This window comes from Cydia amplana, chromosome 7 (assembly GCF_948474715.1).
Source record: "Cydia amplana chromosome 7, ilCydAmpl1.1, whole genome shotgun sequence".
NCBI lineage: Eukaryota > Metazoa > Arthropoda > Insecta > Lepidoptera > Tortricidae > Cydia > Cydia amplana.
The window spans coordinates 2,903,557-2,923,633 of record NC_086075.1 but is presented as its reverse complement, the minus strand read 5'-3'; the positions used below and the strand labels follow the sequence as shown (position 1 = coordinate 2,923,633).

Below are 20,077 nucleotides of genomic sequence, written 5' to 3'. Positions count from 1 at the left end.
ATGTTTTCTATATTCTGTATATTATATAATATGTCTTACTAAAGAAATAAATTAACAGGTAATTGTACAGTCGGCCAAAAATGTGGTCTACCACCCTACGGTTGAGGTTTGTTTGAACGTCATGAGACAACAAGGTCGATTTAATATTTATTATGTCAGTGACAATTGTCAACCTTAGCGATCGTTAGATCTCGCAGAAACTTTTGTCAACTTTTGTTTGACTTTCTTGGCCCACTGTACATTAAAAAGAAAATAAACTAACTTAACTAAATAAAACTAAATTAAAACTAATACTACATAAAATTAAAATAAATCTAAAAAATTTGACCCCTTTGGCATGATGCCGAGGACCCTGGCAGCATTTCGCCGCTGTATTGCGATGCTAATACGCTGCGCGAGAAAGCTGCCAGCTCTTCGGTCACCAGTGAGGTCGATCAGTCTTTTCGACTGGTCTTTAAAAAGTTGTAGGGCACTTGGACCCCACGGGCCAAGGGTCTCAACCCCAAATGTCATAAAAATATACCTACTCGGGGCCGAGACCCCTGGCCTGTACTTATTTATCTATATATATATAAACGTGAAAGACCTGACTGACTGACTGACTGACTTAAATCAACGCACAGCCCAAACCGCTGGGACTAGAAAGTCTAAATTTGGCAAGTAGATTCCTTATAAGGTGTAGGGGTCCATTACGAAAGGATTTTTCAAAATTCATCCCCTAAAGGGGTGAAATGGGGGTTCAAAATTTGTATGGGGTTCAAGTTTTATTTTGAGCTAGAAAATTTAAACTTCGTTAAAAGATATATTCTTAAAATACAAGAAAACTTATTTCAGCGTTTTTGAAAATTCATCCCCTAAGGTGGTGAAAAAGGGGTAGAAAGATTGTATGGAGATCGAATTTTTTTTCGAGTGCGGGACTAGAAACTTTGTATATGGGCATATTATTAAAATACAAGAAAAGTAATTCCAGCGTTTTTAAAAATTCATCCCCTAACAGGGTTAAAACGGGGTTGAAAGATGGAATCCATTACGAATTCTTTGAAACTTCTTATAAACGCGTAACATAAAATAAAAAAATAGCATTAATTGAACATTATTAAAAATCAACCCCTAAGGGGTTAAAAAGGGGATGAAAGTTTGTCTTGGGGTTCAAATTTTATTGTAAGGTAAGGAACTTGAAACTTCGTAAAAAGGTATTATAATAAAAGAGAAGAAAACTGATTTCAGCCTTTTTGAAAATTCACCCCCAAGGTGGTGAAAAAGGGGTTGAAAGTTTGTATGCACATCAAATATTTTTTTGAGTGCGGGACTTGAATCTTTGTATAAGGGCATATTATAAGAATACAAGAAAAGTAATTTCAGCGTTTTTAAAAATTCATCCCTTAAAAGGGTTAAATAGGGGTTGAAAATTTGTATGGAGATCAAACATTTTTTTGAGTGCGGGACTTGAATCTTTGTATAAAGGCATATTATAAGAATGCAAGAAAAGTTATTTCAGCGTTTTTGTAAATTCATCCCCCAAGGTGGTGAAAAAGGGGTTGAAAGTTTGTATGCACATCAAATATTTTTTTGAGCGTGGGACTTGCATCTTTGTATAAGGACATATTATAAGAATACAAAAAAAGTGATTTCAGCGTTTTTAAAAATTCATCCCTTAAAAGGGTTAAATAGGGGTTGAAAGTTTGTATGGAGATCAAACATTTTTTTGTGTGCGGGACTTGAAACTTTCTATAAAGGCATATTATTAGAATACAACAAAAGTAATTTCGGCATTTTTGAAAATTCATCCCTCAAGCTGGTATAAAAGGGGTTGAAAATTTGTATGGAGGTCAAACATTTATTTGAGTGCGGCACGATTTAAATCGTTGTATAAAGGCATATTATTAGAATACATGAAAAGTAATTTCAGCTTTTTTTAAATTCATCCCCTAAAAGGTTTAAGAAGGGGTTGAAAGTTAGTAGAGAGATCAAATTTTATTTAAAGCTAGGAACTTCAAACTTCGTAGATAGGTAGTTAGATACTAGGTTTTACTAAATAGTGGACTTGAAAATATGCTGGAGGTTGAGAGGGATTATATCGAGAACAATTTTATTCAGTTAGGGGCTTGAAACTTCGTAGCCAGGTTGTGTATAATAATTAACAAATGATTAACAGTCCCTATTGCTATCTTTTGCTGCATAATGTTCTAAGATAATGTAGAATATGTAACCACCAATATACAAATCCACGCGTACGAAGTCGCGGGCAACAGCTAGTTATATAATATATACCGACGTTTAGGACCCACAACACAAGCCTTATTTTGAGCTAACTGTGGAACTATCGATTATTTTATTTGAGGAAAAATTTCCTAGGTACATTATAAATAATTTTATCAAAGCTTTAGGTTCCGTTTTATGGCAGCAGCTTATGGCAGTAAATTTACTGTGACTACAAAATATACTATGACAGGACCCCTCTATACTATCTATTCTCTTTGATGTTAGGTAGGAACCCGTTCGACCAGTGAACCTTAAAAATAAAGTCATCGTCCTGACAATTCCCATAAACGTCAAAGGAGGCACTTAAGCATAAATACAGATGCCCCTCGGTCGCTTAACGACATAATTATCGCTAGTCGATACGACTTTCCACGATTTTGTACTACAGATCACTTGCCTACTAAAAACGGCGCCCAGACTAGACCAACGAACACATAGTGCTGGAATGTCCCCTCACAAAATACATAGGCCATGTTAATGACTTCAATACCCTGACTGAAGAAGCGATTGCTTACGTGTGCAGACCAACATTTTGAATTTTAAACTGTTTATTTTTTATATTTTTGTATCACTTATACGCCACAAAAATGCATGTCTAGTGAATTTTACTTCTATAAATCATTATAATAATAAAATCAATCAAATCATTATTATAATTAAGTGAATAAGTAATAAATAATTAATATTGTCCTTTGCTGCCTGAAATACAGGGAATCCTAGTTCAGGCATTTGTAAATCACTTGTCTTTATAAATTCTTAGTCTTTAATAGCAACCACTGTACTATACTTTTCTCAATAAATTATTTGTATTTGTATTTGTATTATTACCATAATTTATGCTTATTCTATTAATTGTGTGATGATTTAAACAGCGCAGCGTCCATTAAAATGCGATGCTTACGTAAGTAGGCGATACGTAAGTGACAGCCATGTCCAGATATGTAACTTCTGCAGACAAAATTTCGTGTCATTATTACTCCCTCTAAAATTGTGATTTTTAAATAATGGTATAGAAGATCTTTACCCTCACCATGAGTTATACGCGGCCATAAACACTGGCGACTGCGTCAACTCAAACACTCGCTTGCATCAAGGTCAGTACGAGGATGATGTATTACGAGTTCGTTTACGTAGTCACTAGCGAATAATATATGTTAGTGTCAAACTGGTGGTAAGAATACATTCACAATGCTAGATTGTGACGTGTTAAAATTTTACTGTCGCAAATTTTTATGATGCGTAGTCTATCGGAGTCAGTCCATGTTTTGTACCGACCTATCGCCAACTTATTGACCAAATGTTGGCAATGTTGGCGATGTTTGTCGTTCTAGTGATTCACCGGGTCATTCTAGGACATTGAGTGGTGCAATAAACGCAAATGTAGGTTTTTTATGTTTATGATGGCTTCTATTGGGGTAGGGTTTCATTTGACATCCAACGGTAAGTAAGTGAATACGAACAAGTGCGAGTCGGACTCGCGCACAGAGAGTTGCGCACCATCAACAAAAAATAGAGCAAAACAAGCAAAAAAACGGTCACCCATCCAAGTACTGACCCCGCCCGACGTTGCTTAACTTCGGTCAAAAATCACGTTTGTGGTATGGGAGCCCCACTTAAATCTTTATTTTATTCTGTTTTTAGTATTTGTTGTTATAGCGGCAATAGAAATACATCATCAGTGAAAATTTCAACTGTTTAGCTATCACGGTTCGTGAGATACAGCCTGGTGACAGACGGACGGACGGACGGACAGCGGAGTCTTAGTAATAGGGTCCCGTTTTTACCCTTTGGGTACGGAACCCTAAAAACGAATTTGAGCCAATCGTGCAGTCTAACGCAATTAGTTGCGACCAATCGTGTGCATGATGCGAACTCATCAATCAATCGCGTTGTGGCATTAGACTGCACTATTTGCTCGAATTCGTGTGTGTGACACCGATGTACTCGCACCATTCTTAGTGCCCGTAAGGCCCGTCTTTACGAAGTAATTTACAGGGTGACATTTGAGTCGTGATCAGTAATATGTTTTTCTAACTCCATAATCAACGAGCAATTTAATGCCCCTACTCTTACTAAAATCAGATCTGATTTTTTTTGTTTATTTTTGTCATTTATTTTACTTTGACAAGTGGCAATGTGGTATTTCAACAGCTTTGTAAGATATTTCAAATGAAAAATTAAGTAAATTTTATTTCTAACTCGGACAAATGACAATAATTGATGTCAATGACAGTTCCAATTCAAAGAGGCGAATCAATTTACTAATTTAAATATCTTAATAAGCCGTTGTAATATCCTAAATCTACTTATAAAAGTAAAATAAATGACAAAAAATAAACAAAAAATAAAAAAAATCTTGTCTGATTTTAGTAAGAGTAGGGGCATTAAATTTCTCGTTGTTTATGGAGTTAGAAAAACATATTACTGATCACGACTCAAATGTCACCCTGTATAAGTCAATGGGGCTAACAGTTTCACGTTATTCATGACTATTTTCAGTTTTACATGTCACCTTTCTAGGGGAAATACCTACGTTACTGTCAAAATCGGCTTACCGTAAAACTTGTTAATTAGTTAACGAAAGGTTATTAATGTTATTATAAACATTTAAGGCATTTAAATTAACCACAACAACAGTAAAATTAAGCGAAATGGAAGATCACAAAAGCATTATCCGACCACATTACCCTTTTCAACGTGAAATACTTAATTCCAGTGTGCTCTTAATATCCTTTTGTAACGTACCTGCAAACAAGAAACAACGGGCTTAATAAGTGTCATCCTGTACTTTAAAAATAGAACAAAGAAAAGGGGAAAGGGAATTTATACTAGATGATTTTGGGGCCGTGATCCTAAATGTCAAAAAGATGGTCATAATAAACAAATTTCCCCATGGGACTAACCAAAACATCGCGAAATTAAGTCCCTATTCCTTTGAAGGCCCGATGTATGGGCCCAAAGGGCCGATTTTTTAATATCGAGCGCTGGATTGGTTGTCGATTGAAGTATCAATTAATGTTCGTTATTTCCATATTATTTTACTGAAATTTATTTAGTTTTGTTTTTGTGTTTGATTGCGGTAATTAAACTTAAATGATAGAATATCTTAAGAAAACATAAGTGAATAAGTGATAAAGAAGGATTTCATTTTTCAGGTTGTCTAAAATATATTCTCACTGCTGAGGTGAAAAGTTGTGTGTACTACACGAGATCAAAGTTATTTACATCTCGTGCGCTTTTGAGTCCCTTACTACGCTCAAGATTACCTACTGAATCTACAATAGAATCTTTCGCTTGCACGGGACTCAAAATAAGCACTCGAAAAAATATCAAACTTTTCTCTCTTGTTGTACAAATAACTATTCTAGTCCCTGTCTCAAAGGCAATTAACTTTGCCAGATAGTAGATTAATGGCTCAGGCAACTTCGGAAGCCTGCAACGGATCGACTCCCAAGTTGTTAATGATCTGTCTAGGTATTCCCGGGGCGAATGTCTAGGTTTTGTTTGTTTCTGTTCACTCGTATAATGAATACTTGCACTTTACAATATTCATCATGATTATAGTCCGTCTCAGATAACTGCACCGACTTGAAGAGAACAAAGTCTGGGAGTGTCATTATAAACGTCACGTATAGAAATCTGATATTAATGATAAGATTTCCACAATTTGTCACTGCTCATTGCAATTAGATTTAGTTGACGAATTTAGTATTATTGGCAATTTTAGAACAAAAAAGTAAAAAGTACTCGTGAAATTGTGTGAGAAGATTCGATAGTTAGATTTTCTTGTCGATATAGATTTAGTTTTTTTTTATGGCAGAGCGGAAAGGTCAACAGCTTAATGTATGGTGTGTGTGTTAGTCTTACTTTCAGCAGCTTTTATTAGACACCATTAAATTGTTGGTTCAGCTCCCACTGTGTAATCAAGTCTTGGAATACGGGTCGCATGAATTAGCGCCCGCTGTATAATGTAGGTACTTAACTGAATTGTTGGTTCACGGGAATGAATATAAATTTTCTGCTTAGTACAGTCACCAGCAAAAATATATGACTGTGGGCAGCCATGCAAAAATATCTGATGCTCCATTGGAGGCATAAGTATATGACGACACTACCTCGGTAAAATTATGTGATGCTTTGTGGCCGGCAAAAAACATCGTTAGTCTGTATCCGCATAAATATCGGATCGGGTCGCTTAAAAATATTTGTTGAGTCATAAAAATATAAATTATGTGATTACTCCCATCTGGCATAAATATCTCTCCACTGTGAATGCAAATACATGGGATGGCAGACGGACCGCCTATATATCTGACACGAAATTATGAAATATGTATGTCATCAATCGGCAAAAACGAACCATACCTGGATAGCATAGAGCCTTAAATTGTATGAAGTGATTTGACAATTCACGAAAAGAGTGCAAACTTGTCATTGCATATGTCTGTCTCACGTATTTCATTTGCAATTTTAAATTGTGACATAATTCAGATAGACTTTTAATAGAAGATGTGTAATAAAACTAATAAACCTCCTTCTTCCATAAAAAAGGATTATAAAGAACTTGTGGACTGTGACAAGGACAAACAATAATAGCGCTTTCGCTGCTACTCCTACTGAATGATACATAAGACTATCCCGTTCGATCATTTCCCCCACCCCTCATGCCAGATCCAGTTTTATACTAGATTCATGATATGATTGCAATGCCTTCAAATTTACAAATAAATTATATCCATTTTATTCCGTCAAATCGATGATAGAATATAATGTGAGACAGACATATACAATGACAAGTCTGCACTCTTTTCGTGAATTGTCAAATCACTTCATACAATTTACGGCTCTATACCAAACATGTATGGTTCGTTTTGAAGGTCGATAACATAATTATTTGTGATTTTCCAACGTGTCAGATATTATAATAGGCGGTCCGTCGTCCATCCGATGTATTTGAATGAATGAAATCGTTTATTTCAGGCAACTAGTGGCCCATACATAAATACCTTAAAACTAGCATACATATTATAAAAATATAACTAAACACTAAAAAAACACATTATGTTTGCGATGCATTACGCAACCCCGCAGTGTCAGGGAACCGGCCGCGGAACCGCCGAAACTTGACACCCTTCGGCCAAAACTCCTCCTTGGTGAAGGTCGCTAGATGTTCAGTCGGAACGGTCACCACAAACGAATTAAAATTCGCACTGTGTCGAGATTCCAACTTCGCGACCCTCAGGATGAATCCGGTTTTTACTTTCACATACTTTACGATATCATCGACCTTCGTAAGGTAGTGTAGACGGGACACATACAGCAGCGTCGACGGTGTTGCAGGACGCAGCAAATGATTGGGTCCGGTCGGTGCGGTACCGCACTGGTTCTGACGAGCTGGTTTCCTTCTCTTCTCCACCTTTTTAAAACCATCTTCGTCGCATCGCGACTCCCTTAGAGCCGGCTGTTGGTCCTTGTGAACATGTTCACGAAGGCTCTGCGCCCCTTTCTTCGGCCGCTGCTTAGGCTTGGACACAGCAGGCGGCTTAGCGGCAGTAGCAGCGTAAGAACGTTCCGGGGTTAACGTACTCTCGCGTGACGTGCGCGTCTCCGGTGACGTAGACGGGCGGGCGGCGGGGCGCGGGTTGGCGGTCGCCTTGTCAGCAATCGCCGACGCATCCAAATTCGCGGGTTTTAAACCGCCGATAGACACATTCCGCGCAACGTGACACACGGCTATGTTAGAGGTATCTGACCCACATTCCGAACTTGCGCTACGTAATAATGCCAATTCGGAACGTAGCTCACTGATGGTATTATTAGATACCTCTAACTTAGCCTGCACTTCTGCCAGACTCGTCTTCAGGAATGTAATGTCCTTCAGCAGCCTGGTGACGTCGACGTGATCGAAGGTAACCGGTGGTAACCGGTCTAGCTGCTTCGCAACGAAGGCAGGCACGTCGTCTGGATCGGTCTCCTTGAACAGTTTGATTATGTCCTGGAGACTCTTCACACCCCCATCCCTCCGACGGGATGGCATCTGGTCAGTTTTGCCGAGCGTCTGGAAGAGCAGCGCCTTGCCACTGCAAATGTCGTCTTCATTGAAACTCGATTTGCAGATCTGCCTGATGCTGACTTCGTCCATGGTGTCTATGGCATTCTGTACAAACGCCAGTAACTCATTCGCTATGAGTTGTTGTGAACCCATCGCGAAAAAAAATACGGGGCAGCGACCTAAGTCACGCCGATCGCGAATAAATATATTATTCGATATTATGCAGTGAAGCGCGTCCGATTCCAAGCGCGCATCGCACTGCACTGCAGTATTTGCTTTCACAGTGGAGAGATATTTATGCCAGATGAGAGTAATTAGATAATTTTGATTTTTATGAGTAATCAAATATTTTTAAGCGACCCGATCCGATATTTATGCGGATACAGACTAACGATATTTTTGCCGGCCACAAAGCATCACATATTTTTACCGAGGTAGACTCGTCATATACTTATGCCTCCAATGGAGCATCAGATATTTTTGCACGGCTGCCCACAGTCATATATTTATGCTGGTGACTGTACATCTGTGAGACACTTAGGTAAGTTTGCCTAATTTGTTAACGGCTCAATCTCGATAGTCGGTCCAAGTTAACTCTTCACCGACTTTGAATGGACGAAGAGTTCCATAATAAACCACAAAATTTGACGTTTATGCTGACATATCCACACTTTGTCAATGCAAAGTCTGTGCAGAATTAATTTGGTCCAACTTTCTTACTTTTTCGTTTCTGTTGTTCACATAGAAGAACGTAAGTAATAACATGTTTTTTTTGCAAAGGTATTATAATTGTATAAAAATGCGTTAACGAAAAGTCAATGTACGACATTCTTTGTGTGTAGTGTTCTCTTTGTCCCCTATAAGTCCTATAAATCACGACATCAATCACTGAAAATAAGCAAAAGTAAATAACAAAATTAATATAAAACACATTAGTAAGCATGGTTGAATTGAACGAGCAAATCTTTAGAGTATTTTGCTTTTCAAAAGTCACAGTTCTTTATTAGTCAGTAGAAAAGTTGAGGGGAAAGCACTTAACCATTATCGACGCCCTTTCCAATGTCAAGGTTGGAGTGATTCCAATTATTTCAGCTACTAGCCTGTTCAAGAATCTTCATTGCTCGATGAAGAATAATATCATAAATCGGTGCAAAGAAATACTTGTGTCAATATTTGAGTAGACGAAAAACTAAAATATTTTATTAGTTGCAACTTTGATTAATGAGTATGCTGATTATTCTAACAATGAATATTGCACTGTTTAATACAATACTACTTTATTATTACTAAAAAAAATTATTGTTTCTCCATAAAATATATGTTAGTGTACCTCACTGCGTGTTTTTCTCTGTACAACCTGAAAAGCGAGAAAAGTCTGATCAGCTACTGACTACTTGAAGGTTTGGCTTAATGAAGCTGATTTGTAATATGTTAATTATGAAAGTAAAAAATGTAATATAATAAATCAGGTTAAGACTCAAACTCCATTCCTTCTACTAGAAAACCTCCGCGCAACATCCTCACTAACCGCCTGAGAAAACAGGTAAACGTATAAATAAAGCATCGACATTTCAGGAAGAAGGAAGGCCAGAATTCCGCGCCATAATACATTAGCTCTGCAGAGCTGCATAATGGATGAACTTGTTAGTCTAATTCCGATAACTGAATTATTTCAGGGGAGGCCCGCGCTGACTTGATAACTCCAACTAGGTACTCACATACTGCCGTATTCGAACTTCAAGATATTCACAAGAGACGACACGGACTAGATCCATTCTAGATATGTTATAGTTTAGATTTCAACTAGTTCTCTTTTGCAGCGCAATTCGGGCAACCAATGTCACTTTTATGATAGATCGTGTTAGATATCTATTAGATGTGAATTCGATCTCTAAGTAATATCTTGTGGAAATCGTTCAAGAGTATCTCCAGAATCGCGGAAATGTCAAATTTGACAGGTTAGATCTTAAACATATCGTTATCGTATCTTGGCGATGTCTAAAAGATATCTAATAGATGTCTATTACAAAATCCGAATCGGGCCCATAGTTTATAGCTTGAATACCTACCAAAAATCATGGTGATATTGAAACGACAGATTTTAAAACATAAATCATTTTAGGCAGGGTTTTATAGTAATCTAACTATAGGTATATGAACAGTTCGAGTACGTTTGGATGGAGGAGATATGTTACAGGTTTGTAAAATAATAATAACCAAATATATTACAATTTAAATCTTGTTCGTTTCAGTTGGGCAAGGTCACTCAAAGTTTATAAAGTGGAATTAGCACGGAAATACTATTCTTATTTAAATATTAATGGCCTTGGTGACAGGCGCCCGCGCGCTTTTACTTTTTTAACGTGATGGAACAATAATTTGAATTATTTATGGGGCAAAGACATATAAATAATATACCTAATTATCCTAGTGACTAGGATCGGCGTAAGGAAAGCAATGAGGGATTTGGGTTGACAGTTCAGATATAGAAGTTGCGATCCTAGTGACTAGTTCCAGTTTGTCGGTTCAACAAATCTTATTGTCAATTCTGAGTAGAAGCGCGCAATTTTGAGTAAGCTGTTGATGAGAACTTATAAAAACATCTACATTTTTGTTGCAATCGCTAATTCTCTTTAGAGCATAGAAACAAAGTACGAACGAGGCTATTCATGTTAAATTAGGGTCTTGAGAAATATCGTTAGGTATATGCCGTATTATTATGGACCGTTATGTAACTTATGTAGACAGAAAATTTTATAGGGGTATCAAATCGCTGTCCTAAACTTGGGCGGGTATTAAAACGAAGTGACATTAAAGTAAAGAGTGGAAATTATGACTGAGTATATTTGAGGTATTTAAATGCAAATTAGGTGGCATAATTTTCTTTGGAACTCTTTTTTTCCGTCAGAGAGAACTGAAACTTAGGTTTTGCACAGTTGTATTCCAGAAGTATTTTTTTAATGATATAGGAATGTTTCTCTCTTTTCTCTCTCTTCTAATACAGTAAGTTAATTTAAATTAAGTATCTTTAATTTTATTTAAATTTTAGGGTTCCGTACCCAAAGGGTAAAAACGGGACCCTATTACTAAGACTCCGCTGTCCGTCCGTCCGTCCGTAATACAGATGATGTATTTCTGTTGCCGCTATAACAACAAATACTAAAAACAGAATAAAATAAAGATTTAAGTGGGGCTTCCATACAACAAACGTGATTTTTGACCGAAGTTAAGCAACGTCGGGCGGGGTCAGTACTTGGATGGGTAACCGATTTTTTTTGCTTGTTTTGCTCAATTTTTTGTTGATGGTACGGAACCCTCCGTGCGCGAGTCCGACTCGCACTTGGCCGGTTTTTTGTCTTAAGGTCAGATACGGGGTTCTCTGAATAAAATATTGAATTTGGCAAAATTAATCTTTGTGTTCCTAAAAGGTATTTAAGAAGTGGAGCCACCCATATTTTTGATGCAGCTTAAATAATACCTTATCAAGATACATTTGAGTGACCCCCTTCCCCTAAAAATTCATTCATTCATCATCATCATCATTCATTCACATCAAAAATTGTTTAATGTTTATTTTATTGTTTATAGAAATAACTCTTTGTACCTCTTTGGAAGATTTGCTTTCTAATTAGTGCAAAAGATGAAATAACCACATTATACCAAAATGTATTGTAAAATTAAATTACCTTTCCGATTGAAAGCGTATTGGCATTGTTTAATTGGGCGAGATTGCAACACATGGCAGTGCATCCGATCGACTGAATGTGTAAACACATTTAATGTGTAGTGAACGGAAACGGGTGTGACGGTTATCACTGCGGAAACAATGATATACCTAGCTGCAGTGATTTTGATGGCCAAAGTTCTCCACATGACGCATCGAAGGAATCTTTGTGTGACTTTTTCAATCACGTAATTTAGATTTTATAGGTATTTGCATGCAAAATAAATTGTAAAAATTATAACAAATTGTTATTCAATCTTTCATTCATGCAGCGTCTCTCACTTTATTTAATATTATGTATGCTTATTGCATAACCATAACTTTAATATGCCCCCTTTCTTTAATAGTATAAGAGTTTAGGGGCAAAGCTGTGATTAATATACTTACATCAGATTACGTAAAAATATTTTACAGTACATTATGGTGCTACTTTCCTGAACTAGTACAGGAAAGAGCACTTTCCGTGCGTATGTCGAAAGTTTAAAGTGCCATATGTACTGTAAAACGTTGTACGATACACGTGCGAATAGGCAATTCGCAACTCGTGTCGATTTAAAACACTCCCTTCGGTCGTGTTTTAATTTATCGCCACTCGTTTCGAATTTCCTCTTTCCGCACTTGTATCGTAAATAACTATTCTCTAATATTCAGAGAGGAAGATGGCGAAGCGGTTACGTGACTTCGTCCCATATTCTCTTAAGATAGGTGTTATCTTTTTAAAAACATTTCAAATGTGTCCTATTTTTACTGTTGGCAAAAGCACAATATTACCCAATACGGCTCATTAAGCCAGAATGACCTTAAATCGCGGGAACTGGAAGAAAATTCTGTACTAAATTTGAACAAAGATGTTTCGTGGGGAGCCGAGGAATGATAACATTTAGGGGTATGCTAATTTTAAGCGCTGTAAGAATGTCTTTCACTAAGGGTTGGATACCTTAATTTGAAGAAAAGGTTAATTGTTTTACAAGAATAAAGTACCTAATTGTATTCCGAATTTTATTTCAAAGTTTTAGTCACTCTTGATCAGGCGAGTGTTAAGAACAGTCCCGAGTTTGAACGTTGACCAAAGCGGTGATTTTTAATTTTTTTCCTAATCATGCTGAAACTAAAATAGAAATCTATTTCCATTTTTTATATCCACTTAGATTTGCAGCGGAAACCCTCAATTTACTTGACCTATATGTGACCTTCTACGGATAAAGGTACCGTATGTCAATTGGCGCTTACGTCGCATAGCACCGCATTTAGTATTGGAACGTAATTAATAATAGTGTAAGCGCCAATCGCTATAAGGCACCTTTACCCGTGTAACGTTACATACATGTGTCAAACCAATAGTACAGTCGTCATCAGATATATCGGAGCGGCTAAGGTGCTCACAAATATCTGAACACACCTCTATTGTCAGGGCGTTAGAGTGCCTGTTCAGATATTGTGAACACCTTAGCCGCTCCGATATATCTGATGGCGACTGCACACAGTGCGTGACCCGGACAAATTAAATGACCTACAGCCGGACCCAACTTCAGTGACGTTTGGACAAAACGTGCGCAGCTGTTTATTGAGTTTCACTGGTTTCACCTCACGTAGGTTTATATTTGATACGCCACATATCGCTAGCTCAAAACTGAATCAAATGCATTAGGAATTAATTAAGCCTTTTATCTAAATACTAGTTGGTAGCAGTAAAGAAAATCCCACCAAAAACATTTTCATGTAAAATGTTGCCAAGACGAAACCATAAGGCTCGCACTGACAAAAAGTTATCAGATCTCTTGTAGAGCCAAGCTTCTAACTCTACAAGCCCTAACTTCACAAACTCTACACCTTAGTCAAAATATGTGGCTTGGCCGTTTCGCTACTGTCACATGGACGTAAGGTGAAAAATGTATTCATTATTCATTATTTTGTATAATACAATAGTTCTTGGAGTAACCAAACGGCCAAGCCACATATATTAAATTTTGACTAAGATGTAGAGTTTGTGAAGTTAGGGCTTGTAGAGTTAGAAGCTTGGCTCTACAAGAGATCTGATAACTTTTTGTCAGTGCGAGCCTTATGGTTTCGTCTTGGCAACATTTAACATGAAAATGTTTTTGGTGGGATTTCACTTCTTTTTGTAAGTTGCTTCCATCCCCTAATTTAAAGGGTTGCGCATGTGATTTAAATACCTACTATTAAATAACCTGAAATACGTACCTGGTGGCATCTTTTATACAATCTGCTTTTTACTGATTCCCCACCCCTCCCTCCCTGATTCCCTCTTTTTCCCCTAACGCCCTTTTCCACCCCCTTTTCAGCCTTACGGGACGATTTTGGGGTAGAAAACTATTCTATGTCATTTTCCATTACAAAAACTATCTACATACCAAATTTCAACTAAATCGGTTTAGCGGTTATTGATTTCCCATACAAAAGTCCACCCCCCTTTTCCCCCCCTTAGGGGCAAAAAATTTCAAGTTTTTGAATTTTTTTGTTGTTTGTGTACTAATACTATCTTACATACCAAATTTCAGCGTTCTAGGACTTCAGGAAGTACCCTAGAGGTTTTGATGATCAACAGTGAGTGAGTAAGTCAGTGACGAAATCGGGGTTTTTTAGATATGAATAAAATCTAAAGTATAAGAGCTATGCAATTGAAACTTTTTATGTTTAATAAGTCCACTATTGACATCATATCCCGAGAATTTTGTTTATCTGGTATAATCCAAACCCAAGTTATGAGGGTTAAAAAAAACGACGAAGCGCTTCGAGAAAAGGTAGGTAGTGCCCTTGCGCTTCGCTTTGCTCGTCTTGGCGGGGGCACTACCGTGCCCCCAGATAAGCGTTATTGTATGGTGTACAGTCGACGTGAAAATATCTTTTCTCAAAAATGGACGGCAAAGTCGACGTTGCCGGTTAAAAAATAGGTCGCGAAGTGCGTAGTTTATGGTCATTCAAAAAATTCAAAAGTTAAAAACATTGCAGTCTCGATTGTAACCACGATGACTACACAGATTGCGACTACGTGTTAATCACGCGCCTGTCCACTTCCACACGATAAACCCAACGGTACCCAATATCCGGCCGGCAATAGGTACGCAAATATTAAACCTATGTGGTCATTCATTTGTTACGGACAAAAATAAGTATAGTGTATTCGGGTCATAGAAAAAGTTTGAAACAAACAATGACACTCCTGAAAGATAATCGGTAAGAAAAGGAAAAAATAATCATAAAGAAAGAAAATGATAATTTTTTTATTTAAAATATTTAAAAACAACGATTGGTTTGGTATTTACTTACTTACTGGCTGTCACCTAGGCATATAGTTAAAAAAAATAAAGTTAGTGAACGGAGAGTTATGGACACCATATTTTCACTACTTACAGAGCAAAGGAAACTATTGTAAAATAAAAATTGCGCGTAAGAATACACTTGGTAGCCGTAGAACAATTTTGTCCGCACCAGAAGTGGACTCATATTAGGTACTCATCAAGTTACTATATTTGTGCATAGGTAGATGATTTCACCGATTTTACCCCATAGTTGTAAATTATCCATCTGACCTTACACAACTTCTTAATGCTTCCATTAATTATAATATCAAGTCAGCCAGTAAAACTTAGTTACTAGGTCTAGACTCTGTTAAAGTTTAATAAGTTGAAAGTGACGGGCGCCTGTGGGGCTTATTAAAAAGTCAGCCATGTTATGACTAACAATGTCCGATGCCCTTGCAAACTTGCGGTAAGTTGAGATTTGAGATGGCTTGTTGAATGAACAAGAATAATTTATTACCTGAGTTAGTTCAATATTTTTTGAAACCTACTCACCTAACTTAACCGACATGGTTGGAGAAAGTTATGTCAAAATGGGCTCAAAATAATATTACTTATTAATATCGCCTCAATATAATTATACAAGCAACATAAGGTGCCCTTGATATCAAATTGTCTTCAAATCGAAAATTACGGATGCTGCTGCGCTCATTTTATAAAAGAAATTAGCAGATACAACGGCGGCGACAATGACGCCGCAACAGTAGTGCAGCTGCAGTTACCACCCAAACGTCACCTTTAGGGAGGGGGGGGGGAGGTCACCGTCGGCAACAATAAATTATAACACGATTAACCCATTCAGGGCCAGCGACTCAGCATATGGGTCATGCTCAAACAGTTCCGCAGGGCCAGTGACTCACATGTGAGTCCTGAATAAATTCTGATTTAAACTTAAACGAAACGTAATTTGATGTAATAACGTAAGTAACATATAAGCTAACAATCATTTCTATAAGGCATATTAGGATAAAAATTATAAACACGTTTTTTTTAATGAAAACAGGGTCTCGAATATTCAAGTTTGGTTTACTATCAGTGCAATATAGTAAATATACTGAAATTCTAGATACATAATGCCATGCAAGCAAACAGAAAAATCTATATTGAAAAAATACAGAAAATATATATATTTCAGAAGTTATTGACAGGGCTCAAGGTATGGGTCACCGTGGCCTGGCGCTACTTGTAAAAACTGCTAATGTTTCCGTAGCAGGCTAAAATAAACTTTATTGGCTGGTTTTAAAGCTTATTTCATGTTGAAGCTGTTTGATATTGTACCATTTTACAACTGATTACTGTTTGGATGATGGTAAGCAACAATTTGTAGGAACCAAGCCGTAGTATAATAATATTTTCTTTTGTATGAGGGGTAAGGCAACGAGGATTTTTTCCCACTGTACTTTTATGTCATAATATTTGGTGATCGTTGTATTGTATCTTAGGCAATTACCTACTTGATACAATGATGTTAAAGATAATTTTTTTTCGTTTCAATATAGAACAAGGCGGTTGAAACAGTCACCACTAACTAATATGTATTGTATAACAAATAGTTTGTGACAAATATTTACAAGTTTTTTCAAACATCGTGGTTTCTACGGCAGATTAGAAAGTAAGTACTATAATACATTTTAAGTTCTCTATTGTTACTAATATAATGGCGTTTACCAAAACAAAGATAATGACCGACCAGGTGTAAGCTTATCGGACACACTTGGACAATTAACAAGGAATGCATCCGAACGGCGGCGGCGGTATTATCTTTCATGTGGTATTTGTCACAAGAGTTCAAGATGTGATTCATCCCATCCCCCCTATTAGAGATGTATTTTGGAGTAACATGGAAAATATTATTTAGTCACAATTTATTCGTTGGCGACTTTATACTCCTCCTGTGCTGTTTAGTGATTTCGTATTTTGTGACCATGGCTATGGATTACCGGAATTTGAACCCGCCTAACCTGACCGACTGTGCTATGAACTGGACCCCGAACCTGCTTCATCCGAATGACCTGGCTACGAATTCTGGAACCCTGAACTCACCTTTGTTGAATTTCATCTAAATCGGGAAACGGTTCTAATTTAACTTCCAAGATTTGTCCCAAAAAACAACAACAAAAAACACGGCAAGTTAAATAGAATCAGACTAAGCTAAGTTGGCAGCGATTTTGATAGCACAGGCTGAGTACCTAAGTGTAATTTAAATGTCATACTTATATGAAATTATGACGTTTAAATGAACACTTGCACAGGCTGGGCTATAAAATTTGCTACCAACGTAGCTTGGTCAGACATTAAACGCTTGTAGAAAGTAAAAATATTCACTCCTACAAACTGCAATAATTAGTTTCTTTTTTGATAGGCACAGAAAATCGGTGGTTAGTAAAAATGTTGCATAATGCTGTCCAACTGGCCGGCTTCATAAGCGGCGATTTATTTACCGTTCGCGCCAGGCTCGAGACCCATAAGCTGAGTCATGCGTTTTAGCTAAAAACGATTTGTATGGTGGCCTGGCGTATTGTGTACGCTCGGCGGTTCGTGGCCATGAATGGGTTAAATAGGTAGGTACACAATTGTTTGTTTGAAATAAAACTCAATCGAAAGAGTATAAGATCAGGGTACAATCATTTTCATGCTTTCAACCTCAAAATTCGGATAAATAATATTTCTTCAGAAATTATTTCAATAAACTCTCAACCTTGTGGAAATTCCCTTTGTTCCCGATATTCTCGATTTAATAAAATTCCCTACGCCTCACTAACCGATTCGAACTTTAAGATATGTATATTAATAGATCTAGAAACGATATGGATTAGATGTGTCAGTGTCAAAAGTGACGGTTTTGTTTGAAGAAACTTCGCTTTTGACAATGACATATCTAATCCATATCGTTTCTAGATCTATTAATTGTCGTATGTTAAAGTTCGAATCGGGCCGTCAGTGGCGACAGAAATATTAGTAAATACATAACAAATGTTGACTGTAATTTTAGTAATTTGATATTCTGAGAGGTTTCCTTTTCTCAAGTATTTTAAGAGAGATCTTATTCGGTTAAGGTTTCACTAAATGTAGTATTTTAGCTTCTGAATTTGATAGGGTAATTGAATTAATACTAAAATGAATTCTTTTTATAGGTGTCATTTTTAGTTAAGGGAGGCCAGTTACTAACAGGTGGCCAGTAACTGGCGAATTACCCTGTCTCGGTAACTGTTTTGTAATTAATACAATGTTTACATTCAATTAATTAACTGTGTGTTAATTCGCGTTAGAACAACATTAATATTCATTAACGAAACAATTACTACTAAATCGATTACAAACCGGTTTTTAGAGGTACAATATTGCCCCTGAGTTGTATTAACACCAAAACTCTACAGGTACCTACTCCTACCAGTAATATCAACTTGTAAACTGAAATAAATGTCATATACTAAGAAAAAGTGACCCAAGCTTCCAGTGCCCCAGGCTTCGATCTATGCCGCTGTGGCCCGGTGGCCGAGTGGTAACAGGCACCTGCCGCGATAGCAGAGGACGCTGGTTCGATTCCAACCTGGGGCACTCGAGGCTTAGGTCACTTTTTCTTAGTATATGACATTTATTTCAGTTTATAATTTATATAATAGTGTTTCTACTTGAAATAACAACAAATTAAAAATATTTTCTGAAAATAATTTAATTTGTTCTAATATGTAATATCAACTTGCTTGCTTAACCTCGTCCCGCCCAAGGTAAATTAGGATGTACACTCAGTTTCGATAGAATGTCAACCTTAATTAAAAACAAAGTAGGTAGCATTTCATTTGTCTTCTTCAAAAAAAATGAAAGTGAACCTAATTGAAAATACAACAAGATTCTAACTTCCTTGGCTATAATTTTGTATGATCGGCGGCACCAGGATAAACTAATAATGTTCTAATGGTGACGTTATGACGCTGATGGTCAATGCGCCGCTCATTAAAAAAAAGCGGCCAAGTGCGAGTCGGACTCGCCCATGAAGGGTTCCGTATTTAGGGGATTTATGACGTATTAAAAAAAACTACTTACTAGATCTCGTTCAAACCAATTTTCTGTGGAAGTTTGCGTGGTAATGTACATCATATATTTTTTTTAGTTTTATCATTCTCTTATTTCAGAAGTTACAGGGGGACGACACACATTTTACCACTTTGGGAGTGTCTCTCGCGCAAATTATTCAGTTTAGAAAAAAATTATATTAGAAACCTCAATATCATTTTTGAAGACCTATCCATAGATACCCCATACCTATGGGTTTGATGAATTTTTTTTTTGATTTTCAGTTCTAATTATGGGGAACCCCCATTTATTTTAATAACAAAACTTCCGTGAGACAAAGACAGTAAATATATTAAAAACGGGTCACTCACGTATCAGGGTCAGCGTTTTTCGACTTAAAATACGTGAGTGACCCGTTTTTAATATATTTACTAACCCCCATTTATTGTTTTTTTTTTTCTATTTTTGTTTGAAAATCTTAATGCTGTTCACAGAATACATCTACGCACCAAGTTTCAACAGTATAGTTCTTATAGTTTCGGAAAAAAGTGGCTTTGACATACGGACGGACAGAAAACAGACAGACATGACGAATCCATAAGGGTTCCGTTTTTTGCCATTTGGCTACGGAACCCTAAAAATCATTATTTATATTAACCTCTGCAGTCTGCAGTAATGTTGACATCCCAATGTCACCATAACAAA

General features: G+C 36.9%; 2 protein-coding genes across 6 annotated transcripts in view; both read right to left on the bottom strand.

Annotated features, from left to right (window-relative positions):
• The window catches only part of LOC134649392 (uncharacterized), a 102,159-nt gene that overhangs the window by 65,502 nt on the left and 16,580 nt on the right, over nucleotides 1-20,077 (bottom strand). The window lies entirely within an intron of this gene.
• The window catches only part of LOC134649732 (uncharacterized), a gene marked incomplete at its 3' end in the record, with an annotated part of 31,734 nt that continues 18,990 nt past the window's right edge, over nucleotides 7,334-20,077 (bottom strand). The window contains exon 3 of the mRNA XM_063504563.1: nucleotides 7,334-8,589. Within this exon, the coding sequence (XP_063360633.1) occupies nucleotides 7,334-8,589 (1,256 nt within the window). The remainder of the gene's footprint in view (nucleotides 8,590-20,077) is intronic.